Source organism: Procambarus clarkii, chromosome 47 (assembly GCF_040958095.1).
Source record: "Procambarus clarkii isolate CNS0578487 chromosome 47, FALCON_Pclarkii_2.0, whole genome shotgun sequence".
In the NCBI taxonomy this organism is placed as follows: domain Eukaryota; kingdom Metazoa; phylum Arthropoda; class Malacostraca; order Decapoda; family Cambaridae; genus Procambarus; species Procambarus clarkii.
Window position 1 is genome coordinate 24717590 of NC_091196.1, and position 26964 is coordinate 24744553.

General features: G+C 40.3%; 3 protein-coding genes across 8 annotated transcripts in view; 2 read left to right on the top strand and 1 right to left on the bottom strand.

Annotated features, from left to right (window-relative positions):
- The window catches only part of LOC123762985 (protein N-lysine methyltransferase METTL21D), a 59496-nt gene that overhangs the window by 10064 nt on the left and 22468 nt on the right, over nucleotides 1-26964 (top strand). The window contains exons 2-3 of one of the 5 annotated variants that reach the window (XM_045749867.2): nucleotides 13214-13416; nucleotides 24155-24241. The exons of 3 other annotated variants lie outside the window; for them this stretch is intronic. The gene's annotated coding sequence lies outside the window, so the exon portion shown is untranslated. The remainder of the gene's footprint in view (nucleotides 1-13213; nucleotides 13417-24154; nucleotides 24242-26964) is intronic. One more of the 5 variants, XM_045749865.2, reaches the window with a different exon arrangement.
- LOC123762986 (uncharacterized) lies at nucleotides 576-24482 on the bottom strand. 2 transcript variants are annotated; one of them, XM_045749873.2, is made up of 8 exons: nucleotides 24215-24482; nucleotides 20604-20646; nucleotides 16856-16985; nucleotides 13255-13402; nucleotides 12401-12547; nucleotides 11028-11249; nucleotides 7777-7968; nucleotides 576-7436 (listed from the first exon to the last, which is right to left on the bottom strand). In XM_045749873.2, the coding sequence occupies exons 2-8, from the start codon at nucleotides 20612-20614 to the stop codon at nucleotides 7240-7242; spliced, it is 1047 nt and encodes a 348-aa protein (XP_045605829.1). In that variant the 5' UTR covers nucleotides 20615-20646; nucleotides 24215-24482; the 3' UTR covers nucleotides 576-7239. The 2 variants fall into 2 exon arrangements, with proteins under 2 accessions (XP_045605829.1, XP_045605828.1); XM_045749872.2 differs by lacking the exon at nucleotides 20604-20646 and having other exon boundaries at nucleotides 24215-24480.
- LOC123763103 (uncharacterized) lies at nucleotides 24233-25809 on the top strand. The gene is made up of 2 exons (XM_045750053.2): nucleotides 24233-24241; nucleotides 25264-25809. Exons 1-2 carry the CDS (start codon nucleotides 24233-24235, stop codon nucleotides 25807-25809), a joined length of 555 nt encoding a protein of 184 aa, XP_045606009.2.

Genomic DNA, 26964 nt, shown 5'->3' on the forward strand with positions numbered 1-26964 from the left:
TGGAGAAATTGGAAAATATTAGGACTGGTTCCAAATATGCACATGGAAATAACATCATATGAGACTAGGAAGCATGGCAATTTTTCAATTTTCCTTTACTTTGCACCCCATATCCATCCTGTGGGTAGTTGTGGAAAGGGTTACAGAGGCACATAATTGGTTCAGGAACTGAACCACATAGCATGGCAGATGTGCAGAATAACTCCATTTAAAAGCAGAGATGCAATAGGTTTGCCAAGAGAGAACTCTATCAACATTAAAGGTCCAAAACATACTTGCTAAACACAAGGGGCAAAACTGGCTGACCTCTCAGTGTTCAAAAGAGAACAGTAAACACCACCTAAGGATAAGCGATCAACCAGGCTGCGATTCATATGTTAGGCTGCAAACAGCCAGGTTGATCAGACCACCAACCAGGAGACCTGACCAGGCACATTGATCTGTAGATTTATCACAAGGTAACCAGATAACTTTGTGATGGGTGATGAAATTTTTCGGTGTTTCTTATTTGTGTTTTGTACATTACGGATTACTTTTTGAGTAAGCAGGAATTAGTTATGCTTTAACTGAGCTGGTGTTGCAGTATTATCTTTATTTGAAGTAAGATTACAAATTGTATAGTACAAAATTAAAGCATGTATATCCACAAGTATAATGGAATGTTTTAATTTTTCAGGTTTCTTCCAGAAGATTATGTTGGATTTACCAATTGTTCACTATTCTTAAATCAACCCCATTAATTTATTTACCATGCTCATACTGTCAAGCATTAATTTTTCCAAAATAAAATAAACTTTCAGAAAATAAATATCCAACTATATTTCTGTAAAGAATCTGAATTGATAATTGTATCGGAATCTAGAATTTTTTAGTGGACTTGGAATCCAAATTGTTAGACATTTTAGTATTGTCCAATCACTACAAAATACATAATTATCAAAAGCTGCCAAGTCAGGAAGACTATGTACCAAATACATAACTGAATTTGTATTCAGAAACAAATAATGTGTACTGCAACTCTTCAGATGGCTTGGCTTACTTACAAATAACACTATTTGCAGATAGTGTCTTCATTTATTATATGCTGCATTTCATCTAGTGACACTTGGCTCCAGTAAAAGGAACCTCCCTAAACATGAATTCTGAATAAAATGTCCTACCTGCCCCTCTGTATTGACAACAGTGCCAACCAATGTTGTCAATACAGCACGCTATCTCCAAAGCTTCTTGAGGACCTTGGCCATCTGTAAATTTAAACATCAATCTTAACTGCATAGGATAACCACACATTAAACCAAATATACATTGTGTTTATACTGCTTGATCTACAGTTTTTTAATTGCAACATTGAAGAGGAGAAATGGTATGAGAATGAAGAGAAGAGGGGTGAGAAGGAATAAAAAAGGAGGGGTGAGAAAGAGAATGTTTAAAGACATTAACACAGCATCAGTGATGACTCTCCCAACTCTTTCCCTAGTTAAGATGGTGGCATGATTTAGCTAGTCATACAACACTGAGAAATCAAGGCTTGAAGAAACAGCCAAAATGGAACAAACAGGGTACTAGAAAGTAAAGTAAACCTGAAGTTCTAAGGCAGTGTAGATTATGAACTAGTAAAGAAAACACGTAAAAGAAAAGAAAAAACTAGTAAAGAGTGCAGAGCGGATCTTCAGTTGTTATGCCACTGTCATCTTCAGTATACTGACATGAAATAGGTACACATCAGGTCTTAATAGTTTTTTGGAAATGACTGATATGAATTGAAAGATAAAATGCCATGTTTTTAAATGATACTAATACCTCGTCTATAGATGTACAGTAATACATAATAAGAAAACAACTGATATGTGTCAGTCATCGAAGTTATAGCACACGTGGCGATTGGTAACCAGTGCTAATTGTCAACCAGGTAGTTTATCAGATATTTCTGATGGAATAAAACAGGTAAGTTATATTATGTTTATAATACGCTAAATATCAAGTATGATATCTTTAAATAAGTTGTAATATTTATACATAATGAAATCCAAGCTCGAGATGAGCAGAGTTCATTTCAGATGCATGGACCCCATAACACATCAGGAACAACATCTGAGCTTGCCTGGCCTGCACTGCAGAAAGGCAAGAGAAGAGAATCTTTGGAGTATCAGTCCAATGTTGTAAGGAATAACACTATGGTGAATCTCACCTGGCATGGAAGGAAGTTGCATAGTACTCCAAGCTGAGGATATAGTATTCCCATCTTGAGGTTATCTTGAGATGATTTCGGGGCTTTTTAGTGTCCCCGCGGCCCGGTCCTCGACCAGGCCTCCACCCCCAGGAAGCAGCCCGTGACAGCTGACTAACACCCAGGTACCTATTTTACTGCTAGGTAACAGGGGCATAGGGTGAAAGAAACTCTGCCCATTGTTTCTCGCCGGCGCCTGGGATCGAACCCAGGACCACAGGATCACAAGTCCAGCGTGCTGTCCGCTCGGCCGACCGGCTCCCTCGCTCGGCCGACCGGCTCCCTCGCTCGGCCGACCGGCTCCCTCGCTCGGCCGACCGGCTCCCTCGCTCGGCCGACCGGCTCCCTCGCTCGGCCGACCGGCTCCCTCCCATGACCAGGAGATTGATACATGCCATCTAACCTAGTAACCTAAGGTTGAGCCGAAGGATCAAAAAAGAAACCAAAATGGATCTCGTACCACAGTCCTAAGACAAACCACATCATCCAACAATGGAGAGGAGGAAAAAAAAAAAAAAAAAAAAAAAAAGAAGAGGGAGAGGTTGGCCTCTTAGCCAGGTCAAAAATAATAATCAAACCCCAAAAAATGTAGATGATGTCCTTGTAGGAAGGAAAGGGTGGGGGGGGGAATAAGAGAGCTCTGACTTCTGAAGCAAGCCCACCATGGGAAAAGTAGACAAACTTTTAAAGTTCCAATTCCGCTTCAACAACTGCTTGTACGAGACAAGATTAAAGTCGCTTAGTATGTGCAGCAAGTGGAGAAAAGGGAAGTCAGATGCTTAGCAGCCACAACAGGTCCTAGAAAATCTAGACTGAAATTGACAAGTCATGAGGGCCAGATGGGCCTGCAATGTCACCCACACCAGCTAATAGTAGCAGTTCTGTCTTTCGATATGAGCACAAGACCCCAAAGTTCAGCTACAGTGTACAAGCTTTATGCAAAGTTGGTGGCTCAAAATATGACAGACAACACACAGGCTGAATATGACCTAAATCAAACATGGAATGTTATGCAAATAGGATGATATTTTGGGTAAAGAAACTGTTTATTACCAATCCTTCAAATGTAACGAGCAGTATTAGGCCAGTCCCCAAAGTGTCGTGTCACTACAAAAAACAATTGGTGAAGCAAAGTAAAGACTCAGTCAGTGCCATGTCACTAAACCTGTCCTGCAGTAAGGAACAGATGTCTGGTAACCAAGGCAGCTCTAAGCTAACCCGTACTGAACCCAATCAAAACAATTGGCCCATCCTTACTAAAGACAAGGATGGGCGAGTGAAGCCAATGGCAAGAATATAAGAAAAACAAAAATGCACAACCTGGCAATAAAGCCAGTCATGGATGGCTGTTTAATTTTAATAATACATTCTCAGCACAAACTCCTGTCCTGAAACCACAATGTAGTGAGATGCTTTAGAGAATAATCACTACTACCGAAAGCATGAATTTCCCAGGCACAGATAAGTCTTGTTTACACATACAGTACACGAGAAGTGGTCACTAATATAGCAGAAACCAACTGAACAAAAACAAAATTTGTAATGTACAACCAAAATACTAAGCTCACAAGGATAACATTTGCTATCAAGTTTTAATGTGAATGCACATTCTGGGCTGGATGAGTATTATCCAGCATCTCCCTAATACCAGTATGAAAAGTTCCAAGTTATGCTGGTGAAGAATATCAATTTCCTCTAACAGCAAGATTCTAACCAGGGGTTAGTTAGATCCAGTCTTAGAGAGCAGCCAAGAGGGACAGCTAAGAATTAATAATGTTAATATCTAATTTAGATCTTTGTAAATAGCAGTACAGTGTTATTACTCTTTTCAATGAGCATGTACAGTAACGAGAAGACTTTCAACAGAAGAAGAATAAAACCTGCATCCTACTGCATGTGTAAAACTGTCAAGAAAAAAACAGTAGCTATAGGCAATTACAATTATATTAATTTATCATATCAAACAAGTAGTGCTCCTGCTACATACCCCAATATACCTTAGTATGAAAATCTATTTAATGACAAACAGTAAAATACTAACATGCAGAAATGCTCCCAAGATGTGTACATCACTCAATGACAGTCCAAGTGTCATTTGTCCTAAGTGAGAGTACGTAGTGAACGAATAAATGTTGAACAATATTCATCTTCCAAAGTTGTTAAAATGTCATTGGTCAAAATAATTGCATTTACAAGTGTTGCATCATCCTTCACTCATGATATGTAAAAGTCAGGCACTAGAACATTATGCTGCTACTTATTCAAATCTAACATGTTGACCTCTTCACGTTACAAGTTACACTATCACAGATAATCGATATCACATTTTATAATGTATACCTAAGAGATATTTTAAGGGATCAAACAACAGAACTCGAGTATTACAGCATATCTGCCAACATTTTCAATAGCTTTCAATACTATTGTATTTAAGATGACAAATTACATATTGCAATATTTCAATACTAAACCCAAATACAGTATTGTATTAAAGATAAAATGTTGCCACCATTTTCTTCCTTCTCAAATGTGTGTTTTAGTGTGCTTTGGTTTTTACCCCAACACTGACTTAAATATTCCAATATATATGTTGTAATTGCAGGAATATTATTATCCCTGCTGATATTTTAGTTCAGATTGGAAACCCGAGAGTATTAGGTACCATTTTAAAATTACTTCAATATATTTGTCCGTATATAAACTGCACATTGAAAAAATCGGGGACAAAATTGGAGGGTACAGCTACAATACAATACCAAATCATGATAAATATTGTCAAGATACTCATCTGAAAGATGAGGCAATGTTTGCATTCATAACTTGAAACATTAAACTATAAAAAAAACTAATTACACAGTACGGTATTTCAATTATTAAAAAATTCTAACAAATTATTAATGATCACAAATGTATCAATCATGCTACATCCCGTTGTACACCTAGAGTATGTAAATTCTAACACTAGATGCTTCAAATATACCTTACACTCGTCTAAGGAATAAGCAAAGTATCTTAATTCTTCAAATACTATAAAACCTAAAAAAAAAACAAATTTTTAAAGCCAGTTTTATACCAGTATTTAGAACATATGGGGAACTGGTAATCAAATAAGGAAACAAAAGGAATGTTTGTTAATTCTTCAGATACAGTAGAATTTTAAATATTTGATCAAGACACAATAAGTGCACTTAAAATGACAGGGTAAACAGTTGGTATTATACACAAACTATAACATAAATGGAAACTTCATTGCCTAGCAAGGTTACCCACTTGTTCATCAGTCACCAGTGAAGCTTGGGCGAGTGCGCACACATTGCTCATGGCACTTGACTTCACCACACAGCCCCGATGCTTATATAGAATACAAATTTAAGACCCTTACCATGCCTCCAAAGACTTATTTATTTTATTCATATATAATTATGAACAATATGTCAGTGTCAAACCATGAAGGAAGGATGAAGACAGGAATTTCCTGAAGTACTTTCGTATTTAATAATACATCTTCAAAAGGATCCTTCTGAAGAGGTATTAAATAAATAAATAAATAATAAATAAATAAATTTTATATATATATATATATATATTAATTATTGGATACTGTATATATATTATATATAATATGCAGGGAATGAGAGGTCGATTAGACCACAGTAGTGAGTGGTGGGGTTCCCATAGCCTGCTTGGTTAAGGTAAAGCTGTAGATAGTAGTTTAAGAAAAATTTATTACTTCTTAAAAGGTAATTTTGAATGGAACATAAGTTTTATATTAGGTATAAAGTAACAGTTCAACTTCAGCATGACTCACAATTGGGGTCCAAACATTTTTGCATGAAATACTGTACAGTGGAATCTCAGTTTTCGTATTTTTCAGTTCTCATACTCGATTTCTTTAAAAAATTTGATTTGGTACTTGTTGTTTGCCTCGGTTTTTGGAGTTTGTTTATACACGTACGGGTCCACTGAGCGAGTGGCACTTCAGTTTTCCAGTGTCTGCCGCCTAGTGATGATCGCATTTGAATTTTTTCTGAAAAATTTCACTGTTCTTTTTTTTTTTGGTTTCTGAACATGAAAGTTCTAATTATATATCACACTGTGGGTTCCAAGAAAGTCAGTGGTAATGTTCAACCTAAGAAAATTGGTGTGAGGATGACAATAGAGGAATAACAAGAGATCGTTCATAATGAGAATGTGATTGTCTCACTACAGACAAGTGTTAAAATGTATGGAAAAACAAATGTCTATAGACATTCTTAGCAAGACAAGCAAGCAGTGAGCCACAACCAGGTCCTAGTGGTATGCCTGCAAAACGTAGGAAAGAGAGTACCCCAGAAATGTCATCACTGCTGTTATAATGGAAGTGGGACTCCCCTTCCAAACACTAACACCTCTCCTCCTCCCCTCCTTCCTCACTGTCTAACATATGCCAATGAGTCCTCAATAAAGGTAAGGTACCTAAGAGTATTATTCTGTATAAAATAAATTTTTTAGTTAATATATTTGAGGTGTGTGGAATGGATTAATTCAATTTACATTACTATTTCTTATGGGAAAATTCGTTTCGGTTTTTGTACCTTCTCTGGGAACGGATTAAATACATAAACTGAGGTACCACTATATATCCAACACTCAACCTATAGCTAACAATGGGATGTTGGGGGGGGGGCAGTTTATACTCGTGCAAATACTGTGTTTCATGTATTTACTTTTTGAGGGAAAAGAATTATTACACTGTGTGGCTACCTGATTTAATTGGAAACAAATCCTGAAAATACCAATTTTCCTAAAGTGCACAACAATGTGAAGTAGATACACACACATGCTGCTTGCAATCCATTTACAAGGCAAATGCAAATGGCTTAGAGACAAATAGTAATATAAATTATTTCTGCCAAGTTTTGAACTATGAAGGACACATGTGTCGAGTCTAAAAAAATGCACCAGATTAGCATCTATGCTGAATACCCATAAGACTTAAATGATTTTAGGTCAATCTAGCAAGTGAGGAAATGTTAGCTGACTTTAATTTCACTGAGTGTATGTTCATCTTTGGTTACACACTGTGTAATTAATGAATTATCTACAGGAAAGCTGGGGCTGCCATTGACAGAAACTTTATTAAAGTTCTCATCTTTGTGGAATGTCTTCTTGCTTTCTCTATACTTGGTGTATGTGTATAGGAAGCCACCAACAGTATTCATCACAATACCTGCAAAGATATTCAGAATAACTAATCAAAATGGTAAATCTGCAACATTTAAAACAATTACAGTATCAGCTTTTTTATGATTTATACGAGTTGATCATACAAGAGGGTTTAATTACATAGTTATTTATCTAATCAATTTCTTAAAGGTAGATTAAAGGTTTAATCATTGGTAAATATATATCCAATTTAATCCAACAAAGCTTGAATCCCTTGTTGAAGTATTCTGAATGCTAACTTGGTTACAAGTGATCCAGCCATCACTGATGCCTTCCACTCCCTTAAAGTGGAACTGAGATCATAAATAAGAGTTATAACAAACAAGAAGTCCCATTCCACTGACCTGTAATGTTTAGCGGGTGATATTTAACGCCTCCAAACACAAAGAATCCTATTAGTGTTTGGATGACAGACTTTGCTACAGACACTAATGATGTGGTGAGAGCAGAGTTAAGTGCTGTGCACAGGAAGAGTGAATAGTTCAACACAGCACCCATAACAACTAATGTCCACAAGGTGATGTGGAACCCAACATCTGAAACAGGGCATTAAATGAAAAAAGGTTAGAGAAATTTAAAACCGAGTCCCATTCATTTGCCAAATCTTTAACACTAAGCAGTATCACACAGCCAACACTACCACACTAAATCATCATTCCCAGCAGAATGCCACCATTCAAATAACAAGGCATCATATGCTCTTGAAGAATTACATCAAACGTTCACTCCCTATTTAACAAATCTATTCCATCTAGCCTTGCAGACCACTCAAACTTGCCAGCTGGCACACAAGTCTGGCCTGCTCGTCAACAAATACTCAACCAACCTCAACAACCAACTTGTGGTCCTCAGGTGATGCCTGTCACCTGAGGACCACAAAGAACATGCGAGGAGCCTGTACTTTATAGCGAGGAGCTATACTTTATAGCGAGGAGCTATACTTTATAGCGAGTAGCTATACTTTCTAACTTCAGAATTGCTTTTAAATACATGGATGGTAGAAAAACTAAAGGAATTGTTCACGACTTTTGTTAGACCAAAGCTGGAATATGCAGCAGTTGTATGGTGCCCATATCTTAAGAAACACATCAACAAACTGGAAAAGGTGCAAAGACATGCAACTAAATAGCTCCCAGAACTGAAGGACAAGAGCTACAAGAAGAGGTTAGAGGCATTAAATATGCCAAAACTATAAGATAGAAGAAAAAGAGGCAATATGATCACTACATACAAAATAGTAATGGGGATTGATAAAATTGATAGGGAAGATTTCCCGAGATCTGGAACTTCAAGAATAAGACATCATAAATTTAAACTAACTAAACAAAGATGCCAAAGAAATATAAGAAAATTCACTTCCGCAAACAGAGTGGTAGATAGTTGGAACAAGTTTGGTGAAAAAGTGGAGGAGGCCAAAACCGTTAGTAATTTCAAAGCGTTATATGACAAAGAGTGCTGGGAAGACGGGACATCACGAGCGTAGCTCTCATCCTGTAACTACACTTAGGTAATTAAACTCCCACCCACATGACAGTCCACTGACTGCCCACCTACAAGCCAAATAGCCCTGCCTGCCTGCCTGCCTATTTTCCTACCTATAAGAACAAAATCCTACCCACAAGCCTACACAATATTTAATGCAAGGAAAATAGCCTTCCAATACATTGCAGCCTCTGCCCATGCTTCTAGGAAAACCTTTTTAAGTAATGTCTGCCCAGGTCCCTAAACCTTAAAAGCAAGACACCTGGACCTGGTAAATGCTACTGTCAGTTGTTAGTAGGATCAATTGTCACCTTGTGCAGGAATACTGAAAATCTGCAATTATACTTCCTTCACCCATCGCACCTATTTCTGCCATTTCTGTTACTTAAAGTACAGAATGTAATAAGGTTTTATAAGATGTAACATGTTGTATAGAAGATATATAAATATATGTAAACATAATGGAGTCTGTTTACAAGCTTAGTAAGAGCATTTTTAGAGCCCTGTTAACACTTTCGCGCTTTATATTAGAGATAACTCGTCGCCGTTTTCTCTTACGATTCCGCATAACAGCCTACTTTTCTCGTCCATCGAAAAAATATTTCTATAAATTCCATTTTTTAACCGAAATGGATGGGGATACTTTTGTTTTGTAGAGAATTTATTTGCAAATGTTTTGGTACCAGAATGAATATTATATCACAAACTTCTATGAGTAAAAAAAAAATACACAAAGTATGTTTGGGGGTGTGGCGAGCGTGTGGCAGTGGGTTCCCTTTAGCTGTTGATATATCCAACACGTGGGAAATATTTGTATGTGTTATGTATATGTCTGTGTAGGGAATTTTACTGCGATCACTGTCATACAAATTATAAAATGTTTCAACAAGTATAAACATGACAAACATCAAACGAACGAAAACAATGCGTTCGTTTCTGCCGCGAACGCATACTGAGCGACGTGGTTCTATATTTGGCGCTTCTCTTACACATGCTTTGTACAAATGTTATACAGTTCATCTTATAGAAAATTTTATTGCGAACACATTGGTATAAAAAAGAAATACGTACATAGAAAACTAGGGTCAGGAAACGTATAAACTTTCCAAGCATGATTTCCCCCCTGTGTTTTCGCCAGTGCGCTCGCGGCTAACTACTCTCCACTTCACACACTCTTGCGGGTGGGCAATTACCTATATTAAACATTCATATGCATATGTCCGTGTAGAGAATTTTATTGCGATTCCAATGATACCAAAATTACCGATGTAGGACAACTGTAGGCTTCGCAACCATTAAGAGAGTGGAAACATTTTGTTGCTGTTTGGCGCTCTCGGCGAGTGATCTGCATAGTTTTTTATTTGGTGTTGATACTCCTTAAGCTTGGGCGGCATTTTATAGGTATGCTCTTATAGACAATTTCATTGCGAACACAGTGATACCAAATTTAAATACGTGCGCCTTCAATTATTGTCAGGACAGTCAAAAGAGTGTACACTTTTCGGTCTTACCGCGTAGGCGCGCGAAGTGCCGAAAGCATCTGGGGTATTGTTTTTTTTTTGAGCGCCGAGAGCGCGAAAGTATTAAGGGAAAGATGATTGGTCATCGATCATTAACTATTCAGTAGTATTGGAACCCTGTTTAAAGTCCACTAATAGATCGTGTTTCAGGAAAAACTGGAAGGCTAGGTAGGTAGGCTAGGTTTACAAGGAGCTGTGGGAGGGAGCTCTAAGTCGGCTAACAAGAGTCAAGTTATCGGCTCCTTTACCCCATATGTACTGTACAGTATATACATACAAAAAAAGTACAGCAGTATTAACTAAACTTTTCTGATACTGACCCTGCAAAAAAATAAAGGTTCATACCAGTAATATTGATACATCATACATCTCTACAAAACAGGATGCCACAAGCATCTCTCTCTTTCTAGAGAAACAATTAAGTATACATATACACACACACTACATCACTAGAACGCTCCAAAACTTTGCTTAAACTTGTGCGCAATGTTTGTTGCTTTTATAAATAACCATAAATTTAAAACTTTTGAACTTTAATAAATTTATCATGTCCAGTGAAAGCAATAAAATATAATTTAGAGAAAGAACAATACCTGTAATATAACGGCTGTGTACAATGGCTCCTGGTTCACCCATGAGCACCGAGACAATAATAAAGGGAGCGAGAGTATTGTAGCTATTAAGTTGGAGGATCTCTAGAGTTGCAAGTTTATTCTCTGCACACTGCTGCACCAGTGTTAAGTACAATCCCTGCGCCAACACACTGAATCCTCCCATTGTATACGCAAAAGCATCAAAGGTCAAGTCGCCTAATACTGAGGAATGAAAGCACACATTAGAGCACAGCAAGCATGTATGGGGATACACTCGTAGGTAGGCTCGTGTAGGGAAATTGGCAGAAAACCATCAGAGAAAAAAACAAAAAATTCAGGGCAACAACACATTAATATAGCACAACTTGGTTTTAGATATGCACAACATTCTGAACATCTGGTCTGTAAAGATTTGTTACAGATATATTATACAAAAAATATTGTGACATTATTTACTTTGCTACACTGTACTTAAAAAAGAAAAAGTTTTGAAACCTCAGCAAAAATCTATTCTGAAAACACCAAATTGTTAAGCATAAAAGGCTAACTAGAATATTGTAATGGAGAAAAGCTATACTTCTTGGTTATTCTCTTGGACAAGGTTCCCTATTCACATTGACATGCCAAGCACAGTCAAGGCAGGTCAACATTTTGTGCCAGTACAACTGGGATCATTTCAAACGTAACTTTCAGGTCGTAATAGTACGAGACAGACAGCCGACAGCCAGCATGTTCAGTGGCTCAAGTCGGGAAAAATGTGAGGTTGGCAGAGTTAAGAGAACCCTGTTCATGTGCAAGTGTTGCCATCTGGTGGAAGATGTGTAGTGGTCAAGGATGTCAACTGGACATTAGTATGAGCACTGCTTGGTAGTCTGTCATGCCAGACTACCAAGCAGTGCAAAAACTTGTGCCTTTAAGAATATAAACAAATCTTCTAAATGTCATTTTGGGCTGGATTGAGTATTCTCAATTGTCTAACTTGCACCAATTTGACCCAAAAGAGAAGCTTAAAAAAATCTGTTGTGCCACTAAAGGATGTCAACCTGCCCGGACTGAATAGTCTAATTAATGGAACATTTCGACTGACTAAAGGAGCAACATTGTGTCCTGCTTAGAAAGAGCTTATTATACACAGCCAGTCTTATTTTTTACTTGGATAAATACAAATTCAATTAAAACAGTGGTAAAGTGAAATAAAATATACATATCTAGGTAGGTGTCCTAAAGCCTACATACTATCCAAAGCTTAGGTATGGTCTGGTTCTAACACTTCAGAATGTTGAGGTGTGACTTTTTTTTTATCAAGCTCTCTTTCACATATGTTTGCTATAAAATAAAAAAAGTTTACCAATGGAACACAATCACCAACCTACCTGCCACAAAACAGCCTGTCGTGATGATGAGTATTGACGCAATCAGTGTACAAGATGGAAATGGCCGTTGAAGAATGACCACAGCCAGGATCAAGTTCACCAGCGGTGTACAACGTTTCACAGCTCCATACATTGGGATATTCATACCTGTAAACAGTGAAAATTTACATTTGGCATTCTCCACAGATGCTCATAGTTGCCGAGAAGCACTGGTAATTGATGAGGTCTTTCCTATTCATTCAACCTTCACATCACATACAGGTGATGTGAAGTGATACAGAGGTAGTTGTATTGAGCATTTCAGAACAGTTATGCATTTCATACCAAATCCTTTGTAAACCTTAAACCCTGGGCAGCACAGGTAGATTGGGTACTATTCCTTCACTACTGGTTTCTGTTTACTAATTGGAGATATTATTGTAAAGCAATTACAAATTGTGTTCTTTGTGAAAACAAGTATGGTAAAGCTTCAAATGAGCTGTGAGAAGAAGAGATGCTGGCCAAAAAATAAGAGTCAGGTGACTTCTGCTTCTGTACCCTGTTAAGAAAGGTAGGAAAAGGGCAGGGGAGAATAGCATAAAGATGCCTAATAGGCCTTTCTAACAAACATCCATCCATTACATACAATGCAACCCCAACAACTGACTGACTACAGTTACCTATTTACAGTACTGGTTAGTGAACAGAGGCATCAGGTGTAAAAAAAAGTGTTCTAATGTCTTGCCTTTGAATGTTAAATGTTCCTTTCAAAAAATTACATATTTGAGATAATAACACACCTCTGAATAGTAATGATGAACTTTTATTGGCAAGAGCTCAGATGAAAATGATCTCTTCCAAGACGATGAACATACCTTGAAGAGCCATAAGTGAGAGAGAGGCATGGAAGGCGTAACCTAGAGAAGGTGCCAGAAACATGCGAGCAGACCTCCAGTTATACACCGGAAGATTGATCTTGCCCACACTCACCATCAGTTCCAAGAACACTACAGTAACAAGCATCTGAAATGATTAAGGTAAATCAGCACTGCAATACTCCTAAATATATTTAAGGCTCTTCCACACATTCTTCATGGGCAAGAGTTCCTGGCTCAACCCATAAATATCTTAGGGTGTTGTATATCGTACACTGAGCCCCATCTTAGCCTCTCCCACTGTGGTCAATACTGTATTACCATACCTTTTAATATTAAGTGTTAATCCTTCTACTGTATACCTTTAAATAACTTTTTATCTAAATTATTCTATGTTTTGCCCGAAACACTTTGCATATTAGTGGCTTCATTTGTGTGTGTAATTCTTGTCCCAACAATTGTCCCTTTCTCTTGTCTCCTTTGTCTTCAATACATGTTCTTAACAATAAAATTATGAATACTACTTTAGCAAGTGTAATACACTTGCTCCATGTTCTCATTAGCTTTTGTACACATAATGAGACTAAGACTTAATTCTACATAACCTATCTCTAAGTTATCACATTCCTAGAAGTCTTACACTGATTCCTGGACCACTAATTACAATTCCCAAGTGTACAACTAATTACAGTTAACACTTCTTCCCAATCTGCTAGAAGATGGTCAGGTCAGGTGGAGGCTGGTAATATAACCAGCCAACAGCGAATCATCATCATTACAGGCTATTCATGCCCGTGCCACCTGTTGAGTGGCTTAATCTTAATCAATCAATCATCAGTCTAACTCCAAGAGTGGTTCAGTACAGATGCTCGAGAGTTACCGCACACCTTCAACATTCACCAACAACAATGTAACACTCATGTCTAGTTCCTACCCTCACAAGATGCTTCAATCTCGACACAGAGCAGACAGTCAGATGTTGGCCACGTAGAGATTCCACGCTCTCATTCCGCACTTTAGCTCTTCGACTCCGCTCGCATTCAGAGCGCCACGCTCTAAACTCTCACCCCGCATCTGAGCTCTCTACCCTCGGCCTCACTCGGCTCTCTGCCCTGCTCCATGCTTTGCTTCAACTACTACAACACTTCATTACATTGCCAACAAATCAACTGCTGTAACCAAAACTATACAAAATAAATATAAAAAACCCACTAAACTCTTTGTGTCTAATCAATCAAAATCATAAACTTACATTACACTACACTGATCCACACTACTGTAGTCCCATCCATTAGGGGCAAATGTGCACTACACTGGGCCACATTTGAACCTCATCTGTCATGACCGCCATTTATCCCTTTCCAAATAATCTGTCATCTGGTTTCAGACTAAATGACCTGTATCTAAAATTTATCCTTAAGATCACTTACTGGTGGCAGGCACTTGTTGATATAAAAGCTAATCATACAACATCCATTACCAGAGATCCATATAATTAAAATAAGAACAATAATTAAAACATTCATGCCAGTTCCTGCAGTGTGTGTGTGAATGGAGAATGGTGGTGTAGGACAAAGGGACAGGGGAGTGGGGCATGGTAGGAAGGAAGAGGGGATGGTGGGGAGAACGAGGGGACGCTGGAGTGGGGAATGGTTGGGAGGCCGAAAAGACAGGTGAGGGGGGAATGGTGGGGGAGGACTGGGGGACAGGGAAGATTGCTGTGGCTCAGCAATGCATGTGGGCACTGCTAGTAAACAAAGTAATTTGTAGATTATTCATACACTAAGAAATATTAACCAATATTTAATACAATACAATATGATGTGTTAAAAGTAACACAGGCATACACATCTTACAAGCTAAATAATTATTAAAAGCAGAGTTAAGTGTGGAGATTATTAAAAGCAGAGTTAAGTGTGGAGATCCTTTAACATACAAGTGCAGCACTGTGTGCAAGGTTCACACAACACTCACTCCAGGGACCAAAGAGCCAGAGCTCAACCCCCGCAAGCACAGCTAGGGGAGTACATACTCACCATCCTACCTATAATTATGAAACAATAATAATAATAATAATAATAATAATTTATTTGCAAGAAGGTACAATGGGTTTGTGAGATTACATAAGATCGGTATTTTTACATTCATGCAAAGCCACTAACACGCATAGTGTTTTGGTCAGGTTCTTAATCTAACATATCAGGTAAGATGAAAAGGTACATTGTAGCAAGGTTTTATATCAACAAATAACTACAATGTAAGTTGACAGAGGTGATTACACTGGTAAGGATATACTGTATGTCCTAAGTGCTGTATTAATATTAGGGAAGTGGATACTACAAGATACAGTGTGAGTAAGAAGCACAAGGTAGGAAACTATGAGGATGAAATTAGGTACTTTTTGGTTTTACTTCTGAACAGGGCATGGGGGTGGGCATTTTTTTAATTCATCAGGGAGCGAGTTCCAAAGACTGGGTCCTTTCATTTACATGGAGTGTTTGCACAGATTTAGTCTGACTCTGGGAATATCAAAGATACATTTATTTCTGGTGTGGTCCTCATGGGTTCTATTACACCTACCAAGGAAAAGTTTCAGATCAAGATTAGCATTTAGGAACAAGGTTTTGTACATGTAGCTAGCAGATGAGAATGTGTGGAGTGAGGGTATGTTTAGCATGTTAAGGGACTTAAACAGAGGATAGTTTTGCTGAGAGATGATAGGCTGGAGGTAATTTGCAGTGGTTGAAACCCATGCACAGATACCGTATGTAAGACAGGGATAGATTAGCGTGTAGTATAAAAAGAGGAGAGCAGAGTGGGGGAACATAATCTCTGATTTTAGAAAGTATACTGACCATTCAGTGCTGGCCCCTAGCACTGAATGGCTCTGGCCCCCTCTAGCACTGAATGGCTCTGGCCCTCCTAGCACTGAATGGCTCTGGCCCCCTCTAGCACTGAATGGCTCTGCCCCCCCCCCCCCCCTAGCACTGAATGGCTCTGCCCCCCCCTTCCCTAACACTGAATGGCTCTGCCCCCCCCCCTAGCACTGAATGGCTCTGCCCCCACCCCCCCTTACACTGAATGGCTCTGGCCCCCCTAGCACTGAATAGATATTACAAACTTACAATGTATGGTTCAAGCCCTTATGAATGATAAGCTTGTTACATTTATACGAGAATCAAATATTAAACCCAGGGCAGCCACTGACAAGGAACAGTAGGCAATGGAAGTGTTGGAGAAGTAGTGAAGGAGGCAACATGCACGAGGTACACACGAGGGGCTCAGTGTCTCAGCTATCACAAGATGCAGTGACACACAAGTGACTCGGCTCCCCCACCATGACTTGCTAACCTCGTCTATTGTCTCGCCTTTTCTTAAATGTTTTATGAGGTTACTGAAGTCTGATAACTATCAAAATTCAGTAAAAATAACTAATACAATACTGTAATATGATTATATTTATATATATATATATATATATATATATATATATATATATATATATATATATAATATATATATATTATTTATATGCAGACGTGCAAGACATGTGTAAAACAGACAAATCCTCACAAAGGAAACAATCTAGATACAACCCTACCTGACATGCCATGATGAAGAAAGGGAATGGAAATTCGTAAGAGTTGATAACACCCTTGTTGAGGAACGCCATGGAAGCAGAGCACACGCCATAGAAGATGGCAGCCACGAACCCTCTGCCCTCAGTCCCCCTGCAGAAATAAGATATGCTTGATGGCAGGGCTGGATGGTGCCAATTAATACTGAAATGTGTCAGCTGGGTGCAGGCACAATTATACATTAATTTACATTTATTCATAAATTTACAGGCAATTTACATCTGTACAGTATTTTCAACATCAATTTAAAATATAATAATTTGCTTAGATTATGAATTACAAGCAACATAACAAAAATACAATTGTATGACATGGAGAAAAAGCATATACAGCAGTTTATATGATTAGACTTTAATAGATAATATGTACAGTACTGTATAACTGGATTATACAAATAAGAGAACAAAAGAAGCACAAAGCACTTTCTCTGAAACATGTGAAGGTTAAAAAAGAAAAAACTCCCACTCAATAGAATGTGTCCACAAGAAATTTGGATGCAACAGAAGGATTCTAATCTGGGTGGTGTCTGATGCAATGGATTAGATGTCCAGGTAATCAAGATCTTAATGTGGGGTTAAAAAATTTAGAAAAAAAATGTATTGAATTATATTAAAATATATTTTACTGTGATTTTCGCATCAAAACAAATATATGTTTACAGTTTGCACCATTTGCACCACCGTTTACCGTTTGGTACTTTCCACCCTTCCCCTCAGGAGGAGGGTACTTTCCACCCTTCCCCTCAGGAGGAGGGGGGAGGGTACTTTCCACCCTTCCCCTCAGGAGGAGGGGGGAGGGTACTTTCCACCCTTCCCCTCAGGAGGAGGGGGGAGGGTACTTTCCACCCTTCCCCTCAGGAGGAGGGGGGAGGGTACTTTCCACCCTTCCCCTCAGGAGGGGGGAGGGTACTTTCCACCCTTCCCCGCAGGAGGGAAGAGGGTACTTTCCACCCTTCCCCGCAGGAGGGGGGAGGGTACTTTCCACCCTTCCCCTCAGGAGGGGGAAGGGTACTTTCCACCCTTCCCCTCAGGAGGGGGAGGGTACTTTCCACCCTTCCCCTCAGGAGGGGGAGGGTACTTTCCACCCTTCCCCTCAGGAGGGGGAGGGTACTTTCCACCCTTCCCCTCAGGAGGGGGAGGGTACTTTCCACCCTTCCCCTCAGGAGGGGGGAGGGTACTTTCCACCCTTCCCCTCAGGAGGGGGGAGGGTACTTTCCACCCTTCCCCTCAGGAGGGGGGAGGGTACTTTCCACCCTTCCCCTCAGGAGGGGGGAGGGTACTTTCCACCCTTCCCCTCAGGAGGGGGGAGGGTACTTTCCACCCTTCCCCTCAGGAGGGGGGAGGGTACTTTCCACCCTTCCCCTCAGGAGGGGGGGGGGAGGGTACTTTCCACCCTTCCCCTCAGGAGGGGGGGGGGAGGGTACTTTCCACCCTTCCCCTCAGGAGGGGGGAGGGTACTTTCCACCCTTCCCCTCAGGAGGGGGGAGGGTACTTTCCACCCTTCCCCTCAGGAGGGGGGAGGGTACTTTCCACCCTTCCCCTCAGGAGGGGGGAGGGTACTTTCCACCCTTCCCCTCAGGAGGGGGGAGGGTACTTTCCACCCTTCCCCTCAGGAGGGGGGGAGGGTACTTTCCACCCTTCCCCTCAGGAGGGGGGGAGGGTACTTTCCACCCTTCCCCTCAGGAGGGGGGGAGGGTACTTTCCACCCTTCCCCTCAGGAGGGGGGGTACTTTCCACCCTTCCCCTCAGGAGGGAGGGTACTTTCCACCATTCCCCTCAGGAGGGGGGAGGGTACTTTCCACCCTTCCCCTCAGGAGGGGGGAGGGTACTTTCCACCCTTCCCCTCAGGAGGGGGGGGAGGGTACTTTCCACCCTTCCCCTCAGGAGGGGGGGGGGAGGGTACTTTCCACCCTTCCCCTCAGGAGGGGGGAGGGTACTTTCCACCCTTCCCCTCAGGAGGGGGGAGGGTACTTTCCACCCTTCCCCTCAGGAGGGGGGAGGGTACTTTCCACCCTTCCCCTCAGGAGGGGGGAGTGTACTTTCCACCCTTCCCCTCAGGAGGGGGGAGGGTACTTTCCACCCTTCCCCTCAGGAGGAGGGAGGGTACTTTCCACCCTTCCCCTCAGGAGGGGGGAGGGTACTTTCCACCCTTCCCCTCAGGAGGAGGGGGAGGGTACTTTCCACCCTTCCCCTCAGGAGGAGGGAGGGTACTTTCCACCCTTCCCCTCAGGAGGGTGGAGGGTACTTTCCACCCTTCCCCTCAGGAGGGGGGAGGGTACTTTCCACCCTTCCCCTCAGGAGGAGGGGGAAGGGTAAAAATATTGAACAATTTGGAGGATGTTGACCCGAACAACTTCAAAAGGTCAGATGTAACACAGACAAGGAGCAACAGTTTCAAGCTACACAAGCCACAGTGTAAGACTGAATTCAAACAGGAGATTTTTCACCCATAGGGTTATAAACCCACGGACCCGCCTATCCGGCAAAGCCAAAAATGCTAAAACTCTGCTAAACTTTAAAATCCAGATTGAAAAAATTGTCAAGACACATGGGATTGACAAACCGCCAGCTTCCTGTTCTCATCAAGGCCACTAGTGTTAGTGGCCCTCGGGTAAAGCTCGAGTAAATTATAATTGTGTGTGTGTATATGTGTGTGTGGAAATTCAAATTATGTTGCTTGTGGTACAAACAATTGAAAATATGATAATTTTTGGGCTTACCAGTAAGAATTCTGCTTATCTGGATATCTGGCTTATCCAGAAAGGTGTTCTTCCCATATAGTCCAGATAAGTGAGCTTAGACAGTATGTGCTATACTATGCCTAGGAATATTTAATTTTGGTTTTTAGATTTATGTATCAAATTCTATCTAATTGCCCAGTATGCTAATATATGTATGATGGTCCACATTTATAAAAAGTACTATCTAAATAGGAGGATGAGTTACAATATTCAATATATGGTAAGTAAATACTTTTGTTTACAGTTATCAGCTGAAGGTCACACCTAACACACAAACATAACCTGGGGGGGGGACAAGGAGGGAAAACCTAATCGACACTTTCCATGATAAAAATGCAAACTACAGTATCAAATATCTTACCAGTATTCAATGAAGCCTCCTTACACGTTTCTAAAGAAATACATTAAAATTTTTCATCTGACAACACACTAGTCATTTTTAAAAGCCCAACAACAGGACCAAAAATCTAGGCAAGAGACATGCAGCCGAGGTAGTGTAGAAGCAACACGCATCAAGAAAGTGATAAAGGATGACTTTAATAACGTGCAAAAGTGGTAAAACAAAAAACAAAAACACAGGATACAGTAAGACAAGTGAACTGCACAGTAGCAAACAGGTGCCAAGAAACTGCAGTAGTACAAAAGACAAACTAGAGCAACAGTGTTCAACTTGTCAATTTTCAATCCATCTTTGTTTCCATATGACTTGCATACATTGAAGCCAGTGTTAAAAATGCAATTATGTCTGAGAAAGGTTCTGTATATTTTATAACTAAAATGTTTGAGGAAGCCTGATAATGAAAGTAATAATATATTCAAAATGTTTGGATAAATCATATAACACATGATTGTGCAAGTGACAATACAAAATTGTACAAGCAAGGACTTAACAAAAATCTACTTGTAAAATCACAGGAAGCAATGCAGTCATACGAGCCTCACATGATTCCCAAGGTTAAGTTAGTACTCACATTATTGCCATGATGATATTTACACTCACTAATGTACTAAATCCTGGAAAAAATTAAGGAATAATGTTGCAGCAAATGTATACAGAAATAATTTGTATAAAATACCTTAAATTGAACAGCAAGAGAACACTGAGTGGAATGCAATGCCGCTTTCTGAGCTGCACCTTTGTAGCTTCCTAAAGCCCTGGCACTGGACCCACCCGCGTGTGACTTTGCAACCCACAAGAAAAAGTACTTTTACAAACCGTCTTGTTCCTCTAAAAAATGACAAAATGGAGTTCATTATTTTAACAAAATGAATATATTACTCCACCTCTATATTGTATGTAATACACACAGACAATTCCTAGACATAACTGATGTGCTTGTGTCTGAAGCAAACATAATAATAAAATAATCAATGGTGTCCAGTTTGTCTTCTATGGATTCCATCCCATATTAACCTTCAGATGTATGATACTGTAGAATTGATGAGTTAGCCAAAGCATGTGTTCTTAAAGAGGGAGTTGATTATCATCTTGGATTGTCTTTGAGCAGCCCGAGGGCAGCAATATATCAAGAAATACAACAAAATTTAGTAGCCTTCAGATAAAGTAAAATTCACACTAATTATTTCATCTATCATACTATTATGCAGGTAGAGCCACACATCTATGGATTAGTTAATAAAGTCATCAACAAAACAAACCAGCAAGGGTTTCACAGTCAGCCAAACAAAACTACTTGAACCTTTGAATTGCTGAATAATTGAGTTGCTTATGAACTTGGTAAAAAAGGGTTTAGCTAGAAAACCAAGGCTTTCAAAGCACCGTCAATGCACAGATCCAACTCGACGAATCTGACCAGCTAAAAAAGCATCAATGGTCTCAGAAAATATAGGCACTGGTGGCTGTTGGTCGTCCCAATCAGCACCACAGAAGGGTACCACTGGAGCATAGTTGAAGCAGTCAGATCAGAGAGAAACCGATTGGGCACAAGTATGGAAAATGAATGCTAAACCTAAAGTAGGTGTTAAAAAAAAATTGAAATTAACTGTAGACTTAAGTGTGGGGTATTCATGTCACTTAATGGCAGTTGATTTAATTGGCTAATGAATGTTTAATAGTTCACAGCAATACAACATTTTTTGAGTTTACAAGGATTCTTAGAAGTTTTTTTTTTTTATTTATTTTAAGTTTTTGTTCCTGTCATATGAGCAGTTTACCTCAGAGTGGCTTGAGGCATATGTACCACTAAGCTTCCTGCACTGATATTTAGGGGGACAAGACAATTTGAAATGGCACTTATCCTTCTGGGTCATAAAGTTGCCGAATGGTTTGGAGTACTGTCATTACCCTTGGTGCACTCAGTGAGAAGTTATCCAGTATGACCCTACATCAGAAATAATTACAGATAACTGCATAAATAATTGCTATTAAAAATTAAGATCCCAGAACCAATAAACTAATCCCCTTACGGGTACTTTATATATACAGTACTGTAGATGCAAACCATCCTCCTGTTCAGATAGTACTTTTTGTAACTATGTGTGCACCATAGTACAAACATTGACATATTAAACAATTAGATAGTAGAGCTTTGTACTATTCAATTTACAGAGTCCAAAAAATGAACCTAAAAAACAAACTTAAATATTCCTAGGCCTAGTATAGGACACTTATGTACTATGTCTTGGGTAGAGTGTATTAGGCCTAGGAGGGTTAGGTAAGGGTAGTTTAGTTTGTCTTTGCAACAAGTAAAATCATTTTCTGGTTTGTCTAAATTCAATAGTACAGATTTCTACTTTCTAAATTGTGTTGTACGTCGGTGGTCCTCATCATTACTATATTACCAAAACAGGAGGATGAGCTGGGACATGGGTGAAGGTGGTGGTGGTCGTATAGATTGTACATTCTGACACACTCACACTCATCCATGCACAGTTTCAAATGTAGATATGAGAGAGCCAAATAGGCTCAGGCACCTGTACACTAGTCGATTGACAGTTGAGAAGCGAGACCAAAGAGCCAAGGCTCAACCCCAGCAAGCACAACTAGGCAAGTACAACTAGGTGAGTACAGCTACCACTAACACAACTCGCCGTGTACTAGCAAACTAACGTACTACGTTATTATCCTTACTGATAACATAATCCCCAGTACCATTTCTAAATGTCTCCATCCATTCCTAGTACATACTGTACTTATTTTTCAATTGATTATCCCAAAACTAAATTATTCATCAACATTACAACTGCAATACTATTACTAGTTTCAGATATTAGCACAAGATTTTTTGTAATTAATGTACTTGTATAAGCCCTTTAATTGCTACCAACACTATAGGTACATTAGAGCATTGGTCAGTGACAACCAAAGGATTCTGGGTTTGATTCCCATGGCAGGATGGAGAAGTTTGGGCACATTTCCTTTCACCTGACGCTTCCGTTCACCTAGTAGTACAGTGGAACCTCGGTATTCGTACCACTCCCAATTCGTACTTTTCGGCATTCAGACGCCAAGTTCACATTCAGTAGTCCTCATTTACCCGAGGGCGACTAACCCTAGTGGCCTCTATGAGGACAGATAGCCAGCACCTTGTCAAAGGTCACCCCCGTTGGCCTTTATCTTTTCCAGGTATATTTTTAAACAACACAGTTTTGACAGTTACAGCAGTGTTGTCAAGTCTTTGGTCCTCAACCGTTCCAGATACGAGAGATGACTTGGTTCTGGAATGAATTACTGTCTAGTGTTGCACTTTCAGAAGGACATAGCAGCTATGGAGAAAGTGAAGTCTCCTTGCTTGGATACAGTAATCCAAATGGGGAGACACCAGAGTTACAGTTGAATCACTACTTTTTTTTCCTTAATTTAAAGACAAAGGTACGCTTGATTATTCTGAGGGTTTGGTCAGCTTTTATGACTGCTGCTGCTGCTACCTGCTGTCCAATTTTCAGCGAGTGGTGGATTTTGACTCCCAGGTTCTTTTCTTTATCAATCTGCTGTAATGTAATTGCATTGATTTGGTAGTTGTGGCATGGGCTGTTATTCCCTACATGCAAGGTCTTGCATTTGTCAATATTAAAAAGCATTTGCCAGTCTTCTGACTACTGTATTTGTTGAGTTCATGTAGATTTTTTTTAAAGGCTTCAATATTATCATTTTTCACTTTACAATAAATCTGTGTCATCTGCAAATTTGATGATGTAGTTTGTAATATTCTCATCAATGTCATTAATGTATATGATGAAAAGGGTTGTCCCCAAAATGGACCCCATAGGTAGCACAAGAGCCATGCCAGACACCCCCCACAACAGTATGGGTGGCCCAAAAGGTGGACCCGTCGCAGGTCTATGAACCGTAGCCACAAGCCACGGTTCATAGACCTGTAGTATAGCCAGCGTGCACACGAGGTAATGTCATATACTTATGTAAAGGGCTAACTTAAACTGCGTGTGCCGTGCCAGGATGTAAACAAAACACGTCATAGGACTTTACTAGTACATCTAAGCCACCAAGGATACACTTTACTACATATATCAGGTCACTGACACCAGTTTCACCTTCCCACAGGCTGATGGACAGCTGACATGTGTCCTACACAACCACAGGTCACAAACCCGGCCAACTTACCCTGACTTGTACCTGACCATGACACAGGTATGATAGAGAGCTAGAGAGAGAGAGCGACACGTCCTTTCCCCGCCGCTGTCACTCTCACACTGTCAACACCGCCTCGCGCCACACATTCCTTCACTAACACACTATCTCATGTTATATGGTAATCCCATTCACTCCTCAGGTCTGGAGGGAGCATCTTGCTCCTAAACAATATATATTCCCACCATTGCCACCGTCTGACCAGTGGTCAGGGGCGTGTTAACCCACGAGGAAAACACCACCTTAAGGACGTGGCACATTCATAAATCTACACGGAATATTGACCCATTCATGAAATATTGATTCACAAATCGCTACATGTTTTCAGTTTTAACGATAAAATATATTAAATATAATTTGTTACATTATAAATCCCTTACAACGCCAGCAGTATTTAATAAATAATAATTGAACATTAGGGATTATCGGGACATAAAATCAATAATCAATTACTGGGTAAAACAAAGAGATAAAAGTCGGTTGTCACCACCACGAACGACGCCGGAAATGTTGTAATTATTTTAATCTTTATATTAACTTAATAATTATATACCTAAGGAGGTCCGGAGCTAATACAGAAGGTTAACGCACAGATAAAGCATAAGTTTTTTGTAATGAGTAAAATTAGGTATAGAGAGCAATGTGCTGCTACCTTATTCTATACGAGAGAATAGAATAGAAACATCACCTCTTGATCTACACAGTGTAGATCAAGAACTAGCTATAGGGTCAACTATTATTACCATCTCACACGATGGTTAGTCATACAGGGAAGCATAAGAGGGCAATACAGATTATATAATAAGTTAATTATTATATCAGGTAAATTTAGGCAATAAAGAGCTATACGTTCACGAATAATAACCCACTCTGACACTAATGATGGTTGGTCACACATAAGAGATGAAGTGCCTCTATATAGTCTACACACACACACTCGCAAGCTTTGGGGTACACTATGAGAATAGTGTACACTATGAGAATAGTGTACACTATGAGAATAGTGTACACTATGAGAATAGTGTGATGGGCCCTCACCCACCACCTCCAGTTACAAGTGTGGCCCTCACCCACCACCTCCAGTTACAAGTGTGGCCCTCACCCACCACCTCCAGTTACAAGTGTGGCCCTCACCCACCACCTCCAGTTACAAGTGTGGCCCTCACCCACCATCTCCAGTTACAAGTGTGGCCCTCACCCACCACCTCCAGTTACAAGTGTGGCCCTCACCCACCACCTCCAGTTACAAGTGTGGCCCTCACCCACCACCTCCAGTTACAAGTGTGGCCCTCACCCACCACCTCCAGTTACAAGTGTGGCCCCTCACCCATCACCTCCAGTTACAAGTGTGGCCCTCACCCATCACCTCCAGTTACAAGTGTGGCCCTCACCCACCACCTCCCGTGACAAGTGTGGCCCCTCACCCACCACCTCCAGTTACAAGTGTGGCCCTCACCCACCACCTCCAGTTACAAGTGTGGCCCTCACCCACCTCCTCCCGTGACAAGTGTGGCCCTCACCCATCACCTCCAGTTACAAGTGTGGCCCTCACCCACCACCTCCCGTGACAAGTGTGGCCCTCACCCACCACCTCCCGCGACAAGTGTGGCCCCTCACAGTTCGCTAATTATGGAAACTGGTGGAAAGTGGTGTGACTAACCTTGAGTCACGTATTGTCTCTGCTTGTTATGTACACTTTCCTCTCTTTCTGGTTTCCTGCACTCTAATTTTCACCTGCACATGTATTACTATGCACATATATATTTCTCTAAAAATCCATTTTCACATTTTTGCCTCTTATATGCATGTTACTGGCGAGGAAACTACCGTGACGTGGTAACAGTGACGGCGTGAATACATGATATAATTGACCAGAGCAGCAGTAGTGGACACTGGTGCCAGAAGTGTTCATTGTTAATGTTGGTGACCTGGAGCAGACTGGTGGTGTGTAACACGTGCTGACTTACACCTCTCAGGGGGGACCTGAGGGAGCCGGTCGGCCGAGCGGACAGCACGCTGGACTTGTGATCCTGGGTTCGATCCCAGGCGCCGGCGAGAAACAATGGGCAGTTTCTTTCACCCTATGCCGTAAAATATAGGTGCCTGGGTGTTAGTCAGCTGTCACGGGCTGCTTCCTGGGGGTGGAGGCCTGGTTGAGGACCGGGCCGCGGGGGCACTAAAGCCCCGAAATAATCTCAAGATAACCTCAAGATAACCTCCCACTCCATGAAGGAACACGTTCACTTGGCCAACTGCTACAATGGTTACAAGGTTATCTCACCAACAGAAAGTTCTGTGCATGGTTGCAAGGCTCTGAAGTGAAACCGAAGTAATGAACTAGACTCAACCCAAAGTAGGTTAGTTCATTTATTATGCACCCCATACCCAGCATGTCCATCCTGTGGGCGGAAGTGGGTAAAAAAAAACAAAATACAAAAAATACAAATATTTATTCAGGTAAAGTACATACATATACAAGGTGAAATACAAAAGTTGATGGATTTATAGACAGAGGTAGTACATACGGTTACAAAAGGTTACAGAAGCATATGGGCTCAGGAACTGAACCCCCAAAACTAACTTGGTTAAGCAAGTTACAGTCTTGATAGGCTCATTTTACAGTTGAATGTATCAGCAATGGGTACGATAATAATAATAACGACCACAAGTAAGCTAAATAACTTATATTTACAGTGAGCTATGCAGACGAGGAGTCACTAGAA

Coding starts and splice junctions, on each gene's coding strand:
- LOC123762986 (XM_045749872.2), bottom strand. CDS start 24,234: ATGGTCAGGTACAAGTCAGG. Junction 13,403..16,855: donor TCTTCATCATGGCATGTCAG/GTAGGGTTGTAT, acceptor TAATCATTTCAG/ATGCTTGTTACTGTAGTGTT. Junction 7,437..7,776: donor TCACCCGCTAAACATTACAG/GTCAGTGGAATG, acceptor ATATCTTTGCAG/GTATTGTGATGAATACTGTT.